Below are 17415 nucleotides of genomic sequence, written 5' to 3' on the forward strand. Positions count from 1 at the left end.
ACACATTTCATGTACAAAAATCAACTCAAAACACATCATAGATCTAAAGATAAAATGTAAAACTTTTAGAAGATAGAAAATTGTTTATGCACATGTTTTTAGACCTGTTAAAAGTGTGACTCACATTAGAAAATAATTGACAAATATATAAAAGAACTCTCAAAACTCATTAAGAAGAAAGAAAACAATCTCATTTTTAAAAAATCAGAAACAAAATAGAGACCCCAGAAATGGACCCTCAACTCTGTGGTCAACTAATCTTAGACAAATCAGGAAAAAATATCCAATGGAAAAAAGAGAGTCTCTTCAATAAATGGTGTTGGGTGGACAGCCACATGTAGAAGAGTGAAGCTGGACCATTCTCTTAGACACCATACACAAAGATAAACTCTAAATGGATGAAAGACCTCAATGTGAAACAGGAATCCATCAAAATCCTAGAGGAGAACACCAGCAGCAACCTCCTTGACATTGGCCACAGCGACTTCTTTCAAGACAGGTCTCTAAAGGCAAGGGAAACAAAAGCAAAAATGAACTTTTGGGACTTCATCAAGATAAAAAGCTTTTGCACAGCAAAGGAAACAGTCAACAAAACTAAGAGGCAACCCATGGAATGGGAGAAGATATTTGCAAATGACGTATCAGGTAAAGGGCTAGTATCCAAGATCTGTTAAGAACTTCTCAAACTCAACACCCAAAAAACAAATAATCCAGTCAAGAAATGGGCAGAAGATGTGAAAAGACATACAAATGTCTTCCAAAGAAGACATACAAATGCCAACAGACACATGAAAAAATGTTCCACATCATTAGCTATCAGGGAAATTGAAATCAAAATCACAATGAGATACCACCTTACACCAGTTAGAGTGACAAAAATTAACAAGACAGGAAACAAGTGTTCCATGGAGAGGATGTGGAGAAAGGGGAAACCTCTTACACTGTTGGTGGAAATGCAAGCTGGTGCAGCCACTCTGGGAAACAGTATGGAGTTTCCTCAAAAAATTAAAACTAGGACTACCCTACGACCCAGCAATTACACTACTAGGTATTTACCCCAAAGATATAGGCTTAATAAAAAGAAGGGGACCTGCACCCCAGTGTTCATAGCAGCAATGTCCACAGTAACCAAACTATGAAAGGAGGTGAGATGCCCTTCAACAGATGAATGGATTAAGAAGATGTGGTCCATATATATTACTCAGCCATCAGAAAGGATGCATACCCACCATTTGCATCAACGTGGATGGAACTGGAGGGAATTATGCTAATGAAATAAGTCAAGCAGAGAAGGACAATTATCATATGGTTTCACTCATGTGGAACATAAGCAATAGCATGGAGGACCACTGGGGAAGTGAGGGAAAACTGAATGGGAAGAAATCAAAGAGGGAGACAAACCATGAAAGACTCTGGACTCCAGGAAGCAAACTGAGGGTTACAGAAGGGAGGGTGTGGGAGGGTGGAGTAACCAAATGATGGGAGTTTAGGAGGACACATGACGTTATGAGCACTGGGTCTTATATGCAACTAATGATTCGTTGAACACTGCATCTAAAACTAATGATGTGTTATATGTTGAATAATTGAACATAATAAAAAAATTTAAAAACCAATCTTTAAAAAATAAAGTATTTTAAAAATAAAAATTTTAAAATATCAGATTTTAACAGACACTTCAGCAAAGATGATGATCAAGTGGCAATAAGTCCATGGAAAGATGCTGAAGATGATTAGTCATTAGGGAAATGAGAATTAAAACTATAATGAATAATTCCACACACCATTAAAATGGTTGATACTAAAAAGACCATACTAAGTGTTGACAAGGGTGCATACATTGCTAATGAGCAGGTAAAAATGCTGTAACCCTGTTGGTGGGAATGCAAGCTGGTGCAGCCACTTTGGAAAACAGTGTGGAGGTCCCTCAAAAAATTAAAAATAGAGCTGCCCTCTGACCCGGCAATTGCACTACTGGTTATTTACCCCAAAGATATAGGTGTAGTGAAAAGAAGGGCCACATGCACCACATGCTCATAGCAGCAGGGTCCACAATAGCCAAACTGTGGAAAGAGCCAAGATGCCCTTCATTGGGCAGATGAATGGATAACGAAGATATGGTCCATATATACAATGGAGTATTACTCTGCCATCAGAAAGGATGAATGCCCAACTTCTGCATCAGCATAGACGGGACTGGAGGAGATGATGCTGAGTGAGATAAGTCAAGCCAAGAAGGACAATTATATGGTTTCACTTATATGTGGAGCATAAGGAATAGCATGGAGGACATTAGGAGAAGGAAGGGAAAAATGAAGAGGGGGGGACGAACCACGAGAGACTATGGACTCTGAGAAACAAACAGGGTTTTTGGAAGGTGGGGGATGGGGGGATGGGTTGGCGCAGTGATGGGTATTAAGGAGTGTACGTACTGCATGGAGCACTGGGTGTTACATGCAAACAGTGAATCATGGAACACAGCATCAAAAACTGTACGGTGACTAACATAATAAAAAAATAAAAAATGCTGTAGACATTTTGAAAAACAGTTTGGCAGTTTCTTATGAATTTGAATTTACTCCTACCCTATGACCAGTCAGTCTACTTCAAGGGAAATAAAACTATAAGTCTAGGGGCACCTGGGTGGCTCAGTGGGTTAAAGCCTCTGCCTTCGGCTCAGGTCATGATCCCAGGGTCCTGGGATCGAGCCCCGCATAGGGCTCTCTGCTCTGCGGGGAACCTGCTTCCCCCTCTCTCTCTGCCTGCCTCTCTGCCTACTAGTGATCTCTCTGCCAAATTTAAATAAATAGATAAATAAATCTTTAGAAAAGGTATATGTCTATATAGAGACTTGTGCATGAATAGATGTAGCAGCTTTATTTGGAAAGTCCAAATCCTATAACCACCCCGAATTCATTATCGCTCCTAACAACTTACCAGAAAACATAGCCACTTGCAATAACAAATAGTTGCAGTGGCCTGGAATCTGGGCCTGACGTAGCTGAGCATTCTGCTCCACAGTCGCTCATGACGCTGAAATCATCTTGGCCCCAGGGATGGCCATCTCCTCTGAAGACCTGACTGGGCTCAGTCACGCATGGGCTTGTAGGCAGGACTGTGAGGTCTTTGTCACTTATGAGGCTCATTTGCCTTGTAAACTTTCTTTAACCCAGGTGTCAGCAGTCTTTGCTTAGAAAGCCTGGAGCATTATTTCCTAACAGAGAAAGAAAGGGTGCCCTCCACATCCAGAGGGCATGGTGCCAGCATGTTGACAGCAATGGCAAGAGCGGCCCAGTGCGGGTGACCAGTGTGCTGGTTCAGGATGGGCGGAGGCGGTGCGGCTGTCCATTTGGGGCATGTGGGCTGGTGGATGTCTGGGCTCCCCACTGCATCCCTGATGTCAGGGGTGATGTCCAGGACAGCTTTGGGCACAGTTCTAGCCCCCGGGTTCATCATCACACAAGATGATTGGGTCATAGTAAGTATGTTAGTAGCTTAAAAATCGATATCTTAGATCTGCGAATGTTTTTTTGAACTTGTTTTTAATGTAATTGGCATCATCAAGTTCATTCCCTCTGCCTAATTTCTGTACCTTGTTTAAATCATGTTTCTATAGGATCTCCCCAATAATATGATTTACCAAGTCGCCATTAAGTCTCTTCCTCAAGACTGGCTGTGGTGTGAAACATGGTGTGACGACGACTCCAAACAGAGAGCCAAAACCATTGATCTGGTGAGTGTGTGTGCGATTGTCTGCGTGCAAGCACGTGTGAACGTGTTCAAGGAGAATAATTTCTCTTTTACAGCCTGGATGGCACCCCCGTGGCACCCTGCTGCTTCATCTATCATGTACTGTGGTGTTCACTTAGGTTGGCCAAGTACAGAGCCATGTTGGGGGGCCTCCAGGACCACCCCCAGGGTTGAGGAATCACTAAAAGGACTCCCAGAACTCAGAATATCGCCCTGCTCATGGCAGGGTTTCATGCCATGTCCACACAGGGAAGAGGTGTGGGGGGAAAAGTTCAGAGCAAGCCAGGGGCAGGCATCCAAGAGCCCGCTCCCTGGGCAGTCACGCGGGACCAGCTCAACCCCTGAAGCTGTGAGGAATTCCACAGCACTGGTGAGGTGGTGTGTCCCAGGGCAGCTCATCAGGAACCCAATGTTCCTTACCGGGGGCCGCTCGCAAGCACTCCCCCTGCCTGTCGCATGTCAGGCGCTTAAAAAGGAAATACACTGAAAATTCCCAACATCCAAAAGGAAAGCAGGTTCAGTATAAAGCATGGGTTGGCACAGTTCAGGCACTGTTGTGCTACTCTTACCAGGAATGATGGCAACGCTCCTGAAACCCACGTTCCCAGATGCCGGCCAAGGGCCATCCATGCAAGCAGGCCGTGTGGAGGACGGCGATCTCGGGCTCACTGCATTACTCTCTCGGGCACTTTTCAGGGGCGTCTGAAAGGAAGGCCAGGAGCTGCCTGAAGTGCTCATGGATTAACTTTCATCTTAATGTATAACCAGTTTGGTTCTCCTGCCAGTATTTTTCCCGAATGAAGACGACCGAAATAATTCTGTGTCTACTAAATTATCCTTTACGTGTCTGCTTTTCTTCCTTTTGAGAAATTTATTTTCATTTTGATTTTAAGCAGATCCTATGCTACACAGTGTAACTCTCCTAGATGTGAAATATTTGAAACTAATTTATTGTCCAGCTGTCTCGAACTCACATTCCAATAGTTTATTATCTTTAATAGTTACGAGATATTGACATTCTTTTTCTTTAGAAAGAAAAAGAATGTTTTTTGTGCTAATTTAAGTTTTAAATAATTATTTACAAGTTCTTCAGTAAAAAATAAGTTGTCAAAATATTAGCATTCATACAATTTTGAACAAAAGACAGGACAATAAAATAGACATTTTTCTAGGTATGCGTAGAAATGTATAGAAAAAAACGTAGCAGGCCAGTATGTCAGGTTGCAACCAAAGGTAATAGAATGTAGCAGAAATAAGTAAGATAGCACTGTTAAGAAGAAAGAAGGGAATTTTCTAAAGAGAGGTCAAGAACATTACTGAACGAAACTCCTAAGAGATTGTTAAGGTTGTGCTGGGACATAAAAGGTTGTGACTCGTACATTGGTGACAGAGGGTCTCCTGGGGGTCTCTAGTACTTAGGTTAGCATGAACTAACTATAACCCTAAATTTCAGTGGTTTCTTCCTCACCTGAGTACAGATCTATGTGAGTATTCTGTCCGTGAGTAGCTTCCCTGTCCCCCATGACTCAAGGACCACCCTCCATCCACTTGGGGCTCCTTAATCCTCTGAGGTCCTGTCATCTCTGTATCCATCTGGAGCTGATCTGCCCAGGATGGCGGCCACTTGCCACATGTGGACCCCTAAGCACTTAAAATGTTGCTAGTCTGAACTGAGATGGGCTGTAATGTGTAAGATAGATTTTCAAGACTCGGTACAATAATAAGGTAAAAACATCTTATTACTAACTTTTATACTTATTACATATTGACTGATAATTTGGACATGGTTAAGTAAGATACAGTATTAAAATTTATTGCACCTGTTCTTTTTATACTTTTATATGTTGCTCCTAGAAAATTTAAGATGACATATGTAGTTTCCATCCTATTTCTCTTGTGTAGTGTTGATCTTGGAGTGGAGGGAAGAAGTGGCAGGAATGCTTCCTGACTCCCAAAAGCCGTGGCCCCCTTGGGTGGGCATTAGTTGTGTGGCCACATGTAGATGTAAGAGGGGCTGAGAAATGGCATTCCCAGTGGGCAGCTACTGCCTAGGAATGGGTGGGTCTACATAGAGAAAAGGTGGCATGAATTTTGGTGGACAGCTAGCCATCCCTCCCACAGAAACACTTCAAAATGAGAGAACATGCTAATTTGGGCTGGCTTCTTGGGGAAAAAGTTAAGGGAGTGCAGAAAAACCCCGAGGAAATGGCCTAATGAAGAGAAGAAAGCACGATTAATGGCATTGAAGGTGAGGAGAGCATTTATGAATGTCATGATACTCTGCACCGTTTCAGTCAGGGTTTTCAACCTGGGCCTTACTGATGTTTAGGACCGTGTGGGACCTTCCTGCGCTCTGTGGGATGTTTCGCACGTCCCTGGCCTTACCCACTAGATGGCGATAGGACCCCACCCCCAGGCCTGACACCCAAAATGTGTCCAGACCTTGTCAGAGCTCCCCTAAGGGGCAGAATAGCCCTATTTAAGCACCATTGATACAGATTATAGGGGGAAAATATTGTAGCACAAAATATTAAGGAAAACAGTATTTTTAACAGTTTCTGACACAACTAAAATGAGAAACAAAATAGTTCGATTATCTTCACTTTATAGAACGTATTGTCTGTAAGGTTAATTTCTGCGAAGAAAATCCTCTTTTCCCACTTACTTCAGGAATATATGACTATAGAAAAAATCCACAGTGGAATGAACTGAAAATATCTGGTGAGGAAAGGATCAAGACACTAGGCTCATGGCTCATAACCAGTAGCTTTCCCACAGGAATTAAGGAGGAAGCAAGTTGAGGCAGCTACAAGGGAATGTCGCGTACAGTAGGCTTCCAGATGCAGCCTCTGTGAATGCCTTGTAGGGAGCAAACGGGAGGCTCGTGGAACTGCGGGGCGTTTGTGCTCCCACCACTGCCCGTCGTGTCTCCGTCAGTGGCGTCTCCATTCCTCACATGGCTCCAGCCGCACACTCTGGGGGCCCCTGTGACCTTTCTCCTCACACCTCCTGTGCAGCCCATCAGCAGACATCGTCCTCTGCACTGTCACCTACGTCCACAGTCAGATCCTTCTCCTACGAGACTTTTGCCTTTTAACCTTTTAATTTCCCGAGGAACTCCATGGTAGGAACAGTTGCTCACTGAGTAGTTTAACTGGGTCCTGTGTCAGTGGAACCTTGGAGACTGTCTTCCTCCTCTGTGTGGAGCACGAGACACCCCCCCCCACACACACAGTAACACAGACACACACACTGTATGGATCTCGCCAGACACCCCCCCCCACACACACACACACACACTCTGTATGGGTCTCGCCAGACACCCCCTCTACACACACACAGACACACACACACACACTGTATGGGTGTCTCCTCTAGTGAGTGTGCAGTTGGAACCTGACTGCAGAGCCACGCCCACTGGCTTTCCACTGTGTCAGGTAGACTAGTTAATATTTCTAGACATGAGATTTATAAACTACTCTGCATTTCACACCTGTCAATATTTTGACAAATGAGTTCCAGTTAACTGATTTTCTTTTTCCAGTTAACTGACTTTAAATATCATCACAGTTGCTAAATAGAAGCGAGGCATAAGAAGCGGAATGGTCGTTTTTGCTAAAGAAACTCATGGGATTTCTAAAGACTAACCAATACTTTTGTCTGTGGAAAACGGAAAGCATATAAACCAGACATTAGCCCGAAGAAAAGATAAGAAAATATTTGTTAATGTAGTCTATGTTCTTTTACAAAATGGTCATGGAATTAGATCTTTTGTCAAAACAGTTTGTAGAATTGTTTGACAAACTACTTGTTAACCATCAGAATGTTTAGGGCGCCTGGGTGGCTTGGTCGTTAAGCATCTGCCTACGGCTCAGGTCATGATTCTGGAGTCCTGGGATAGAGCCCCGCATCAGGCTCCCCGCTCGGCAGGGAGCCTGCTTCTCCCTCTCCCACTCCCCCTGCTTGTGTTCCCTCTCTCACTGTGTCTCTCTGTCAAATAAATAAAAGCTTAAAAAAAAAAAAAAGATCAGAATGTTTTTAAAACAATTTTTGTTTAAATTTCTGATTGAGGGACACCTGGGTGGCTCAGTCAGTTAAGCATATGCCTTTGGCTTGGGTTATGATCCCAGGGTGCTGGGCTCAAGTCCCTCATCCGGCTTCTCCCTTTGCCTGCTTCTCCCCCTGGTTGTGCTTTCTCTCTCTCTCTCTCTCTCTCTCTCTCTCTGACAAAGAAATAAGTAAAATCTTTAAAAAATAAAAAATTTCTGATTGAGGTGTTTGCATTAAACACTTACTGCTTGCATAAAGTATGATTTGTCATTTCACTTGATCCTTTCCCCATTCAACTAACTTAAGAACTTTAAATATTTGGTACTTAGGACTCAGCTTTTTACAAAATGCATTTTTGTTTGCTCTAGTGACTTAGTAATGTCCTCAAGCATTTCCTTTATGTTTCCTGAACAATGGTCAGTCCTTCCTTCCTCCCTCCCTCCCTTCTTTCCTTCCTTCTTTCCTTAGTTGAAGTATAACGAACATACGAGGGCAATAGTTTTTCATTAACACAACTTCATTTAAACTTTTAGTGCAATAATCCCAAAACAAAAGAGCCCAAGCTACAGGCTGCTGCCAGGATTGTCCCAGAATGGGTGGAGTATGACACGGAGATCCGACGACTGTTAGATCACCTGGAAAACAAGAAGAAAAACGCAAGTAAGTCACCCTTCTGCGGTGGTGTCGGAACCACGCATTGCATTAACTGAGAGTATAATAGATTACGAACTCTTTTCTTGGTGAATTTATTAAATGATGAGATCAGAATTTCTTTAAGAAATTTCCTTTTTATGTGGGCTAAGCCCACAAATTAAAAACGTGGACAGAGACTCTCTTCCCCGTGGAGAGAACTTCACCGCAGAGCCCAGTGCGGCGGCATCAGCCTCCTGACACCAGCAGTAAAAAATCGAAGTAGCAAAATGCCCATCTTTAACATTACACTGAATTTCCCAAATGGGAAAATCCAAGCCCTGAGTTTTAGTAAAAGACTTACATAGTAACTAGAAATACTACCTCCTATCTCCTAAATTAATCTCCTACAGAATAGGGATTTCCCATGGGTTCCTGGTTCGAGCAGCCTTAGTCAGGGCTACAGCAGGACTAGGATTCCATGTGCTTCCATTTCCAAGATTAAACCGTGGTTACCTGGGCATTTCATCGCTCTGCATAAACCTTCAACAAATGAGTGTTGAATATTCCTTTAAAGCCAATACAAACTTCTTGATTGCCTCATAATTCTCTTTCCTCATCAGTGCCTAGTTCTCTGTTTTTCTTTACTCTTTTTAAAAAATAGCACTGAGCTCCAGTCCGTGTACAGACTTTTCACAGGTTACATTAATCCTCAACAATAATTCTTTCCATTGGTTCAGAATAAAATTCTTAATTTTATTAAACTTTATTTTTTCAAGACATTCAAATGTTAAATATAAACATAAAAATGTTGTATGTAAACTTTCTCACATAAGCATGAAGTTGTGTTCATCTTGACTTTCTGTATTCCTTAACAAAACCAGTGTGTTATTTTCTGAGAAGTTCAGTATTTAAAACACACTCATGTATTTTTAATTAATAAATTAAATAATTTTTTTTAAGATTTTATTTATTTATTTGCCAGAGATCACAAGTAGGCAGAGAGGCAGGCAGAGAGAGAGAAAGGAGTAAGCAGGCTCCCTGCTGAGCAGAGAGCCTGATGAGGGAGGGACTTGATCCCAGGACCCTGAGATCATGACCTGAGCCAAAGGCAGAGGCTTAACCCACTAAGCCACCCAGGCATCCCAATAAATTAAATAATTTAATTAAGTCACCATTTCAGTGCAGAAGAAGATTCTGTCAGTGTTGTGATGTAACTGTTTCGAAGAGAAGGAGATAAGACAGAGAAGGGGGAGAAAGGAAAAAAGGAAAACGAAGAAAGGAAATTTTACATAATTACTTAAAAATTTTTTAAGGCGCAGAACATGAGATGAAATGTTTCTCTTTCAAATTGGAAAGAGTTAAAGGGTTAATAATATCCAGTGTTAGCAAGGATATTGACAAGTGAGCACTCTCATGTACTTATACATACAATAGCTGTATAAATTAAGGAAATATTACCATATGTATAAAAATTTAAAATATGTGTGCCCTTTGACCCAGCAATTCACTTTAACAAATTTACGTTATAAAAGAGAAATGACGGGGTGCCTGGGTGGCTCAGTCGGTTAGGCCGACTCTTTGATTTCAGCTCATGTCTTGATCTCAGGGCTGTGGGATCAAGCCCCCCATTGGGCTCGATGCTCAGTAGGGAGTCACCTTGAGATTCTCTTTCCTCCTCTCCCTCTGCCCCTCCCCACACACACAGACACACATACTCTCTCTCTGTCAAATAAATCTTTTAAAAAATAAATTAAAAAAAGAAATGATGTATGTATACGTATGATTGTTACACTATTGTTTTTAATGAGATAGAAATAATTTCTCCATTGGGGCACCTGAGTGGCTACAACTGGTTGGTTAAGCTTCGAGCTCTTGATCTACTCAGCTCAGGTCTTGATCTCAAGGTCATGAGTTCAATCCCTGCGCTGGGCTCCATGCTGGGCGTGACCTACTTTTAAAAAAGAAATAAATAATTTATCCATTAAGAGACTATTGATTATATAAACATTATTGTACACAAACAGTGAAATATAGTGTAGACTTTCAAGAGAATTGAGATAAATATATTTTGCTGACAGTATATTTTAAGTTAAAAACATAAAGTAATATTTGTAATATGATTGACTCCATCTTAAAGAAAAATGGCATGTTTGAGTTTACATATGTATTTATATATAATAATAAGAGAAGTTTAAAAAAGTTTTATGTAAGATTATTGCAATTTTTTACTTAATTTTGAATTACAAATGTAAGATATGTTGTAAACAGTAAAACAATATGGAAGTGTACAGTATAAAGTTGGAAGACCTCTTTTACTCAGACACAAAGGGGCAGTCATTTTTAAGGCTATGGTATACCTTTCATAACTCTTGATTTCTCATAGCAGCTGTATTAGTTTTCTAGGGACCACAGCCTAAGTGGCTTAAACAAAAGAAATTTTTTGTCTCACGGTTCTGGCAGCTTGAAGTCCAAGATCCAGGTGTCATTAGGGTTGGTTCCTTTTGAGGGCAGTGAGGGAGGATCTATCCCAGGCCTTCTTCCCAACTTGTAGATGGCCGTTCTCTCTCTGGCTCCCTTTACCTTGTCTTCACTCTCCATATATCTGTGTGCAGATGTCCTCACCCAACAAGGACACCACTCATGTTGGATTAGGGTGTAACCTAATGGCGTCATTTTAACTTCATTACCTCTGTAAAGACTCTATTTCCACATAAGGTCACTTTCTGAAGTTCTGTAAATTAGAATTCCACCATATAAATTTTGGAGGGAAACAGTTCAATCCATAACATGAATGGAGTTGAGGATATTGTCGTATGTTTAAGGGCCATTTGTCATTTCTTTTTGTTTTCCATTTATTCTTGTCCTTTTGCTCATTTTTTCCTAGAGGATTGTTGTCCAACACTGGAAAGAAACTAATGATCTTTATTCCAGAGATTTGTGTTGCCACCTTTATCATAAACTAAATCCCAGTATTATTTATGTCTCACGTGGCATATTTTTTATCCTGTTCCATTGATCTCTGACTGTACATGTGCCTCTTTCACACTCTTTTAATTATTGAATATTTGTAGCATGTTTTAATATTGAGTAGGGCTTATCTCCCCTCATTGCTATTTTGTTTTTGCTGTTTTCCTGGTACTCCTGTTCATTTTTCCATATAAGCTTTAGAATCATCTTATCTAGGCTGAAATTTTTCAGGTTTTTTGGGGGGAGGGTAGGGGGTTGGAGGGAAGATCACGTTAGATTTGTTAATTAGGTTAGGAAGTACTGACATTTTCATGAAAACTGTTCTTCCCATCTAAGAGCATGTTATATCTTTCTATATGTTCAGGTTCATTTTATGTTTGTCAAGAATCATAACATTTTAGTCATCTAAGTTTTATATGTTATCTTTTTAAGCTCATTCCTAGACATTTCATCTTTATGTTAGTATTATGAATGGGATTTTTCTCTTACAAAGTATCTTCTTACTGGTGGTTACTTGTACACAAAAAAACTATTGTTTTTTGTGTATGAATTTTTATTTCTGTGATCATACTGAGTTTTCATTTATAGTAATATATAAGTTGATTCTCTTGATTTTTTTCCCCCCAAAGATTATTTGTGAACAAGAATGATTTTTCCTCTTCCTTTCTAATGTTATACCTCACATTGCTTTTTCTCATCTAATTGCTTTGGTTGATATCTCTAACAGGATGTTAACAATAGTAGTGCACTAGGCCTCTTTCTCACTTTGCTGGCCAACCTTCCGTGTTTCCCTATTAAGTAGGATAGTCGCTTTGGACTACGAAAATTTATCATGTGGAGGAAATAGCCATTGATTCCTATTTTAATGAATGTTTTTATCAATAATGAGTTGCACTTAGCACTGCATATTAACTAACTAGAATTTGAAAAGAGAAAAGAGAATGGGTTCCTTTGATCGACTGCCTCCTCAAGAGCAATGGAGGTGACTATCTGTTTTTTGGTTTTTTTTTTAAAGATTTTATTTATTTATTTGACAGGCAGAGATCACAAGTAGGCAGACAGGCAGGCAGAGAGAGAGAGGGAAGCAGGCTCCCTGCTGAGCAGAGAGCCCGATGCAGGACTCGATCCCACGACCCTGGGATCATGACCTGAGCCGAAGGCAGAGGCTTAAACCACTGAGCCACCCAGGCGCCCCTACTATCTGTTTTTTATATTTGATTTATTAATATGACAAATTTTATTAATGTATTTCTTGATATTGACTCATCCCTGTGTTCCAGGTTTAAACTCAGCTTGGTCCTGACCTATTATTCTTTATTTTTCCTTTTTTGAAGTTGAGATATAATTGACAGATACAACTTTTTATTAGTTTCAGGTGTATAACATGACTTATTATTCATATGTATTGCAAATGCTTCTTCTGCATCCATTGAGATGATCATATTTTATCCTTTCATTTTGTTGATGTGTATCATGTTGATTGATTTGTGAATATCAAGCCATCCTTGCATCTCTAGAACACATCCCACTTGATCATGGTGTGTGATCTTTTTAACATATTGTTGAATTTGGTTTGCTAATATTTTGTTGAAGATTTTTACATCTTTGTTTATCAAGAATATTGGTCCGTAATTTTCTTCTCTTGTAGTGTCCTTTTCTGGTTTGGGAGTCAAGTTAATGCTGGCCTTATAAAGTGAGTTCGGATGTGTTCCTTCCTTGTCTATTTGGAAAAGTTTAAGAAGGATTGGTATTAATTATTCCTTAAATGTTTGGTAGAATTCACCAGTGTAGCCATCTGGTCCTGGACTTTTGTGTCTCAGGAGGTTTTGATTACTGGTTCAGTCTCCTTGCTAGTAATTGGTTTGTTTAGGTATTCTATTCCCTCAGGAATCACTATATTCATGATAAGTTGAATGTTTTTAGGAATTTATTCATTTCTTCTAGGTTGTCCCAGTTTCTTGGTGTATTATTGTTCATAATAGTCTTTTATGATCCTTTGTATTTCTGTAGTTATATTTTCTTTTTATATTTCCTACTTTTCCCCTCTGTTCAGGGAATTTTTTTTTTTTTTACTTCTATTGATTTTTCTTTAAGAGGGTAATCACATCTTAATTTTTGACAGATCTTTTTCTCTCCTTGTTACTTTTGAATTTCAGTTTCTTGTTTTATGGTTTTATTGAATTTCATTTTCAGAATAATCTGGAAAATACTAGAATTATCTTAAGTACCTCTTCGGTTCTCTTTGTTATCTTCTTTCTTTTGGGTATGTTGTTTATCTTGGGCCTTTTTTCTTTTGCTATTGGTCTTCCTCAAATGTGTGGAGATCCTTGGCTATTTTTATATTTTTAAGAGTAAAAGATTAGATTGATCAATACAGAGAGCTGACAAGGGTCTTCTATGTGTCAAAATGTCTGTTTTTCCAATAGGCTTCTTCCCTGAGTGGGAGGGTTGATCAGTAGCTCTGGGTACATTAGCATGTGCAGAATTGACACATTCCTCTCTGGACATACTGGCATGGAACAGATAAAGGTCATGCTACACACCAGCCTGGCCAAAAGCCAACATGACGGCATTTTATTCAAGAGCATTGACCCTCCTATGAAAATCGGTCTCTGTCTGTCTGTCGCTCTCTCAGTGGGTTGTTGAGTTTTTCTTCCAAAAGTCATTTTCTCCTTTTTGTCTTGTAATAAACAGCCTGACCAATTCCCTGTGAAATGCAGGGGACAGAATGAGAGTGGGAGGCTGAGAGGCACAGATTTTCCTGACAGTGTTTCAGTTACTGCTTCACATTCTCACTCACGCGCCACCAGTGTTTGCTGTCAGGAGGTTCTCTTCTGTTGGAAAAATCACCTCCTCTTCCCTGCCATGTGGTCGTGTATCAGCTCTATGTTCTGTCTTCCATTTTTAGAAATTCATTCATAACTCTGCTCCAATGATGTCTCATAACCACTTCCCCCATTCTCATTACTGTTGCTCCCTTTTATATTTCTTTATTATCTCTCAAGTGGAATTTAGTAAAGAGAGAACATAGTCTAACATCTCGAACTGTGGAATAGGATGCATTTGAATTGTACTTTCATTCATTTCTGCCCGAAAATGTCACTTTAAATATCAGTGTTTTAAAATTAGCTCGTGTGTGACACCTCAGTGATGCGGAGACCCTTTTGGTCTCCAGGAGTCTTCGCTAGGACTGATCCTCTCACGGCCGTGTCAGCATCTGTCCGTGTTGGAGCGCTGCGTCTCTGCCGCCTCCGCCGCCTCCGAGGAGGACCACATGTGGCTTCTGCTCTCTGTTGGTCCGTTATGTTAACAGTAGGCTCTTGGTGCACGCCGAGTGAATGATCAGGATTTTTCAGGGCTTCCATGGCCAGGCAGTGTGCTAGGTTTCAGAGATAACAGAGATCAAAAAAGATGTGGTCCTTGCCCTACTAGACTCCTGAGAACCCCCTTCTAGGTGATAAAACGTTAAGCGTTTGTGATACGATATAGTAAGTGCCATCATGTACAAGGAACTAATTTCCTTTCCCATAAGCAAATAGGTACCAAACAAACGAAAGGATCCTCAGTCAGCAGCTGTGCTTTTTCCGTATCTCTTACTTTGGTGAGAGTTAGCTATAAGTGAATTTGATATTCAAGATTTCAATAACTCAGTACGTTTTCCTCCTCTACAGTTTTGACGCATGATGAGCTCTAGCACTGGCTTCCAGGAGGAAGACAGAATGAGAGGACGTCTGCCACCTGCTGGGGAAGTGTGGAACTACTGCTAAGACTTTTGGAAATTTCATTAAAGATCAGTGACATACTCCTCAATTTAAATAATATTAATTATTTTAAAATACATGTACGTAATGTATTGAATAAGTTTAAGTTATATAAAAAATGACCATCGAGTATTTAAAACTAGATTTTTTTTTTCTTTATTGCTTGAAACACTGGGTTTTCACCCGTTAAAGTGGTACTTTGCCAGATCGCCCAGTTAGAACATAAGCAGACTGGCTGGTCCTCACGGGGATGTAGCAAACCGACTCCGTCTGTGTTTTCCCTCTTCGTGCACCCATATTTCTTTAATTGCAAACGCACTTAAAATTAGAGAAATCTCTTGTGTTTTTTTCTTTTGAGAAAGGAAAAGGACTCATGGTTACCTCTGAATAATAAAAAAAAAATTAAGCCCATTTATAACTTACTTTAAAATGAAAGAAGTGTGGTACTATACTATAATCATTTATTCATCTTAAGCGATATGATACAATTCTATGCTGTATTTCTATCTTCTTAGTGTTTCTAATCTTTGAGAAAATTACATTCATGGGCTTAGGAGGTATGTATGCTTTTAAAGAAGGAGTATAAAAAGTATCAAGTAGTCACTTTTATAGAAACTAAGAAGATGAAGTTTGTTTTCCTGCTGTGTATTAATAATAGATGCATAGAAATCGTCAGTGTACAAAAACTATCCACCTATTCTAGAATCTGGATCGTGGGAATGGAAGAGACCTCGGTGTCTTTTGAACCCCGTCCCCTGAAGAAGCCGATTCGATAGGGCTGGGCTGAGCGTGGGCGACCGTGGTTGTGTAAGGGGCTCTCCCTGGGATCTGCTACCGAGTGTGGTGTGGGAAACGTCTCACGGAGGTTAGCCCCAGCCACCGAGGCAGACCCCCTCGCAGGCCCCGTCCAGTGGAGCCTGGGACACCTGGGAACCCGGCCAGGCCACAGGGAGCGGTCTGCCTCCGGAGACGGGCCGGTCCCTCTGAGCTCCACAGTGAGCCAGAGCTGCCTACGGAGTCTCTCCTCTTGTTCTCTGAGCTCTTCTGAACGGGTCTAGCCCTCCTCTGTTCGGCGGCAGCACAGCCCGGCCCGTAGGGTATTTGAAAATAGCCACCCTCTCCCCAGCTGCTTCCTTCATTCCTAATTGGAAGTCACAAGAGCTCTCCCTCTCCTGGTCACCCTCCCTTTGTCACTTGTTCCCATCTGTCTGGGATAAAATGGAGTGTTCCAGGTGTGGCCTCCCCTGTGGAACCAGAAGATTCCTGTGAGCTCCAGGGATCCCGAGGGAGGCTGTGGACGGCCGGAGGGTGACGCAGCCCGGGCTGGCCGGCTCCACGGTGCCGTCGGACTCGCACAACTCCGGGCTTGGTGAGAGGCAGCGGCTCTTCTCGGTGGCCCAGCTGACCGAGGTGCGCTCTGGGGTTTAGGGCAGAATCCCCACCTGATGGTAAGATGGCGCTTTGCTTTCCTTTATTGTCAGCTGATTTTCCCTTCCATGAGACTCTTGTGGGGGGGAAGGATGGGCTAGACGAAGGCGCCCAGTCCCCATGCCTGTGACTGCCATCTCCGGTGTGCCAGACTTCATATTTCACGGAGCAGAAGCTGAAACTGCAGAATACTGTAAACAGTCTTGATGCCCCCCTTTGGGTTTGTATGTTGTGATTTGAAGGGCACAGTGTCCATGTCTCATTTCCAGATGAGAGAGCTTGTGGCTAAAAATCCAGATCGGGGGCGCCTGGGTGGCTCAGTGGGTTAAGCCGCTGCCTTCGGCTCAGGTCATGATCTCGGAGTCCTGGGATCGAGCCCCGCATCGGGCTCTCTGCTCAGCAGGGAGCCTGCTTCCTCCTCTCTCTCTGCCTGCCTCTCTGCCTGCTTGTGATCTCTCTGTCAAATAAATAAATAAAATCTTTAAAAAGAAAAAATAAAAATCCAGATCGAGGGGGTGCCCGGCTGGCCGTCGGTAGAGCCTGTGACTCTTGGTCTCAGGGTTGAGTTCCAGCCCTGTGTTGGGTGTGGAGCCCACTTAAAAAGAATAAATTTTTAAAGTTCTAAAAATCATTTATTAATAAGATGCTTCTTTATAGGGAGTTTCTTTTATAAAATGGCTCATTTTTAAATTTGTGTGTCAAGTGCACATAGACTGCTGTGCGATACAAAAGTCCGCCCTTGTCAGGGACCCAGGATGCGCACTGCAGCCCTCACAGAGAAAGCCACCAGCGGCACTGAGCTGAAGCGCTGAGACGGAGCCCGGGG

At 41.6% G+C, this 17415-nt stretch overlaps 1 protein-coding gene across 2 annotated transcripts in view; it reads left to right on the forward strand.

Moving 5' to 3' along the window:
• Window positions 1-15718, forward strand: part of UGGT2 (UDP-glucose glycoprotein glucosyltransferase 2) — a 183941-nt gene extending 168223 nt beyond the window's left edge. For both annotated transcript variants that reach the window (XM_032864140.1, XM_032864141.1), the window contains exons 37-39: window positions 3617-3733; window positions 8334-8460; window positions 15072-15718. In XM_032864140.1, the coding sequence (XP_032720031.1) occupies window positions 3617-3733; window positions 8334-8460; window positions 15072-15094 (267 nt within the window). In that variant the 3' untranslated portion in view covers window positions 15095-15718. The remainder of the gene's footprint in view (window positions 1-3616; window positions 3734-8333; window positions 8461-15071) is intronic.
• Window positions 15719-17415: the final 1697 nt, after the last annotated feature.

This window comes from Lontra canadensis, unplaced genomic scaffold (genome assembly GCF_010015895.1).
Source record: "Lontra canadensis isolate GAN:19392208 unplaced genomic scaffold, GSC_riverotter_1.0 scaffold26, whole genome shotgun sequence".
Classification (NCBI taxonomy): Eukaryota; Metazoa; Chordata; class Mammalia; order Carnivora; family Mustelidae; genus Lontra; species Lontra canadensis.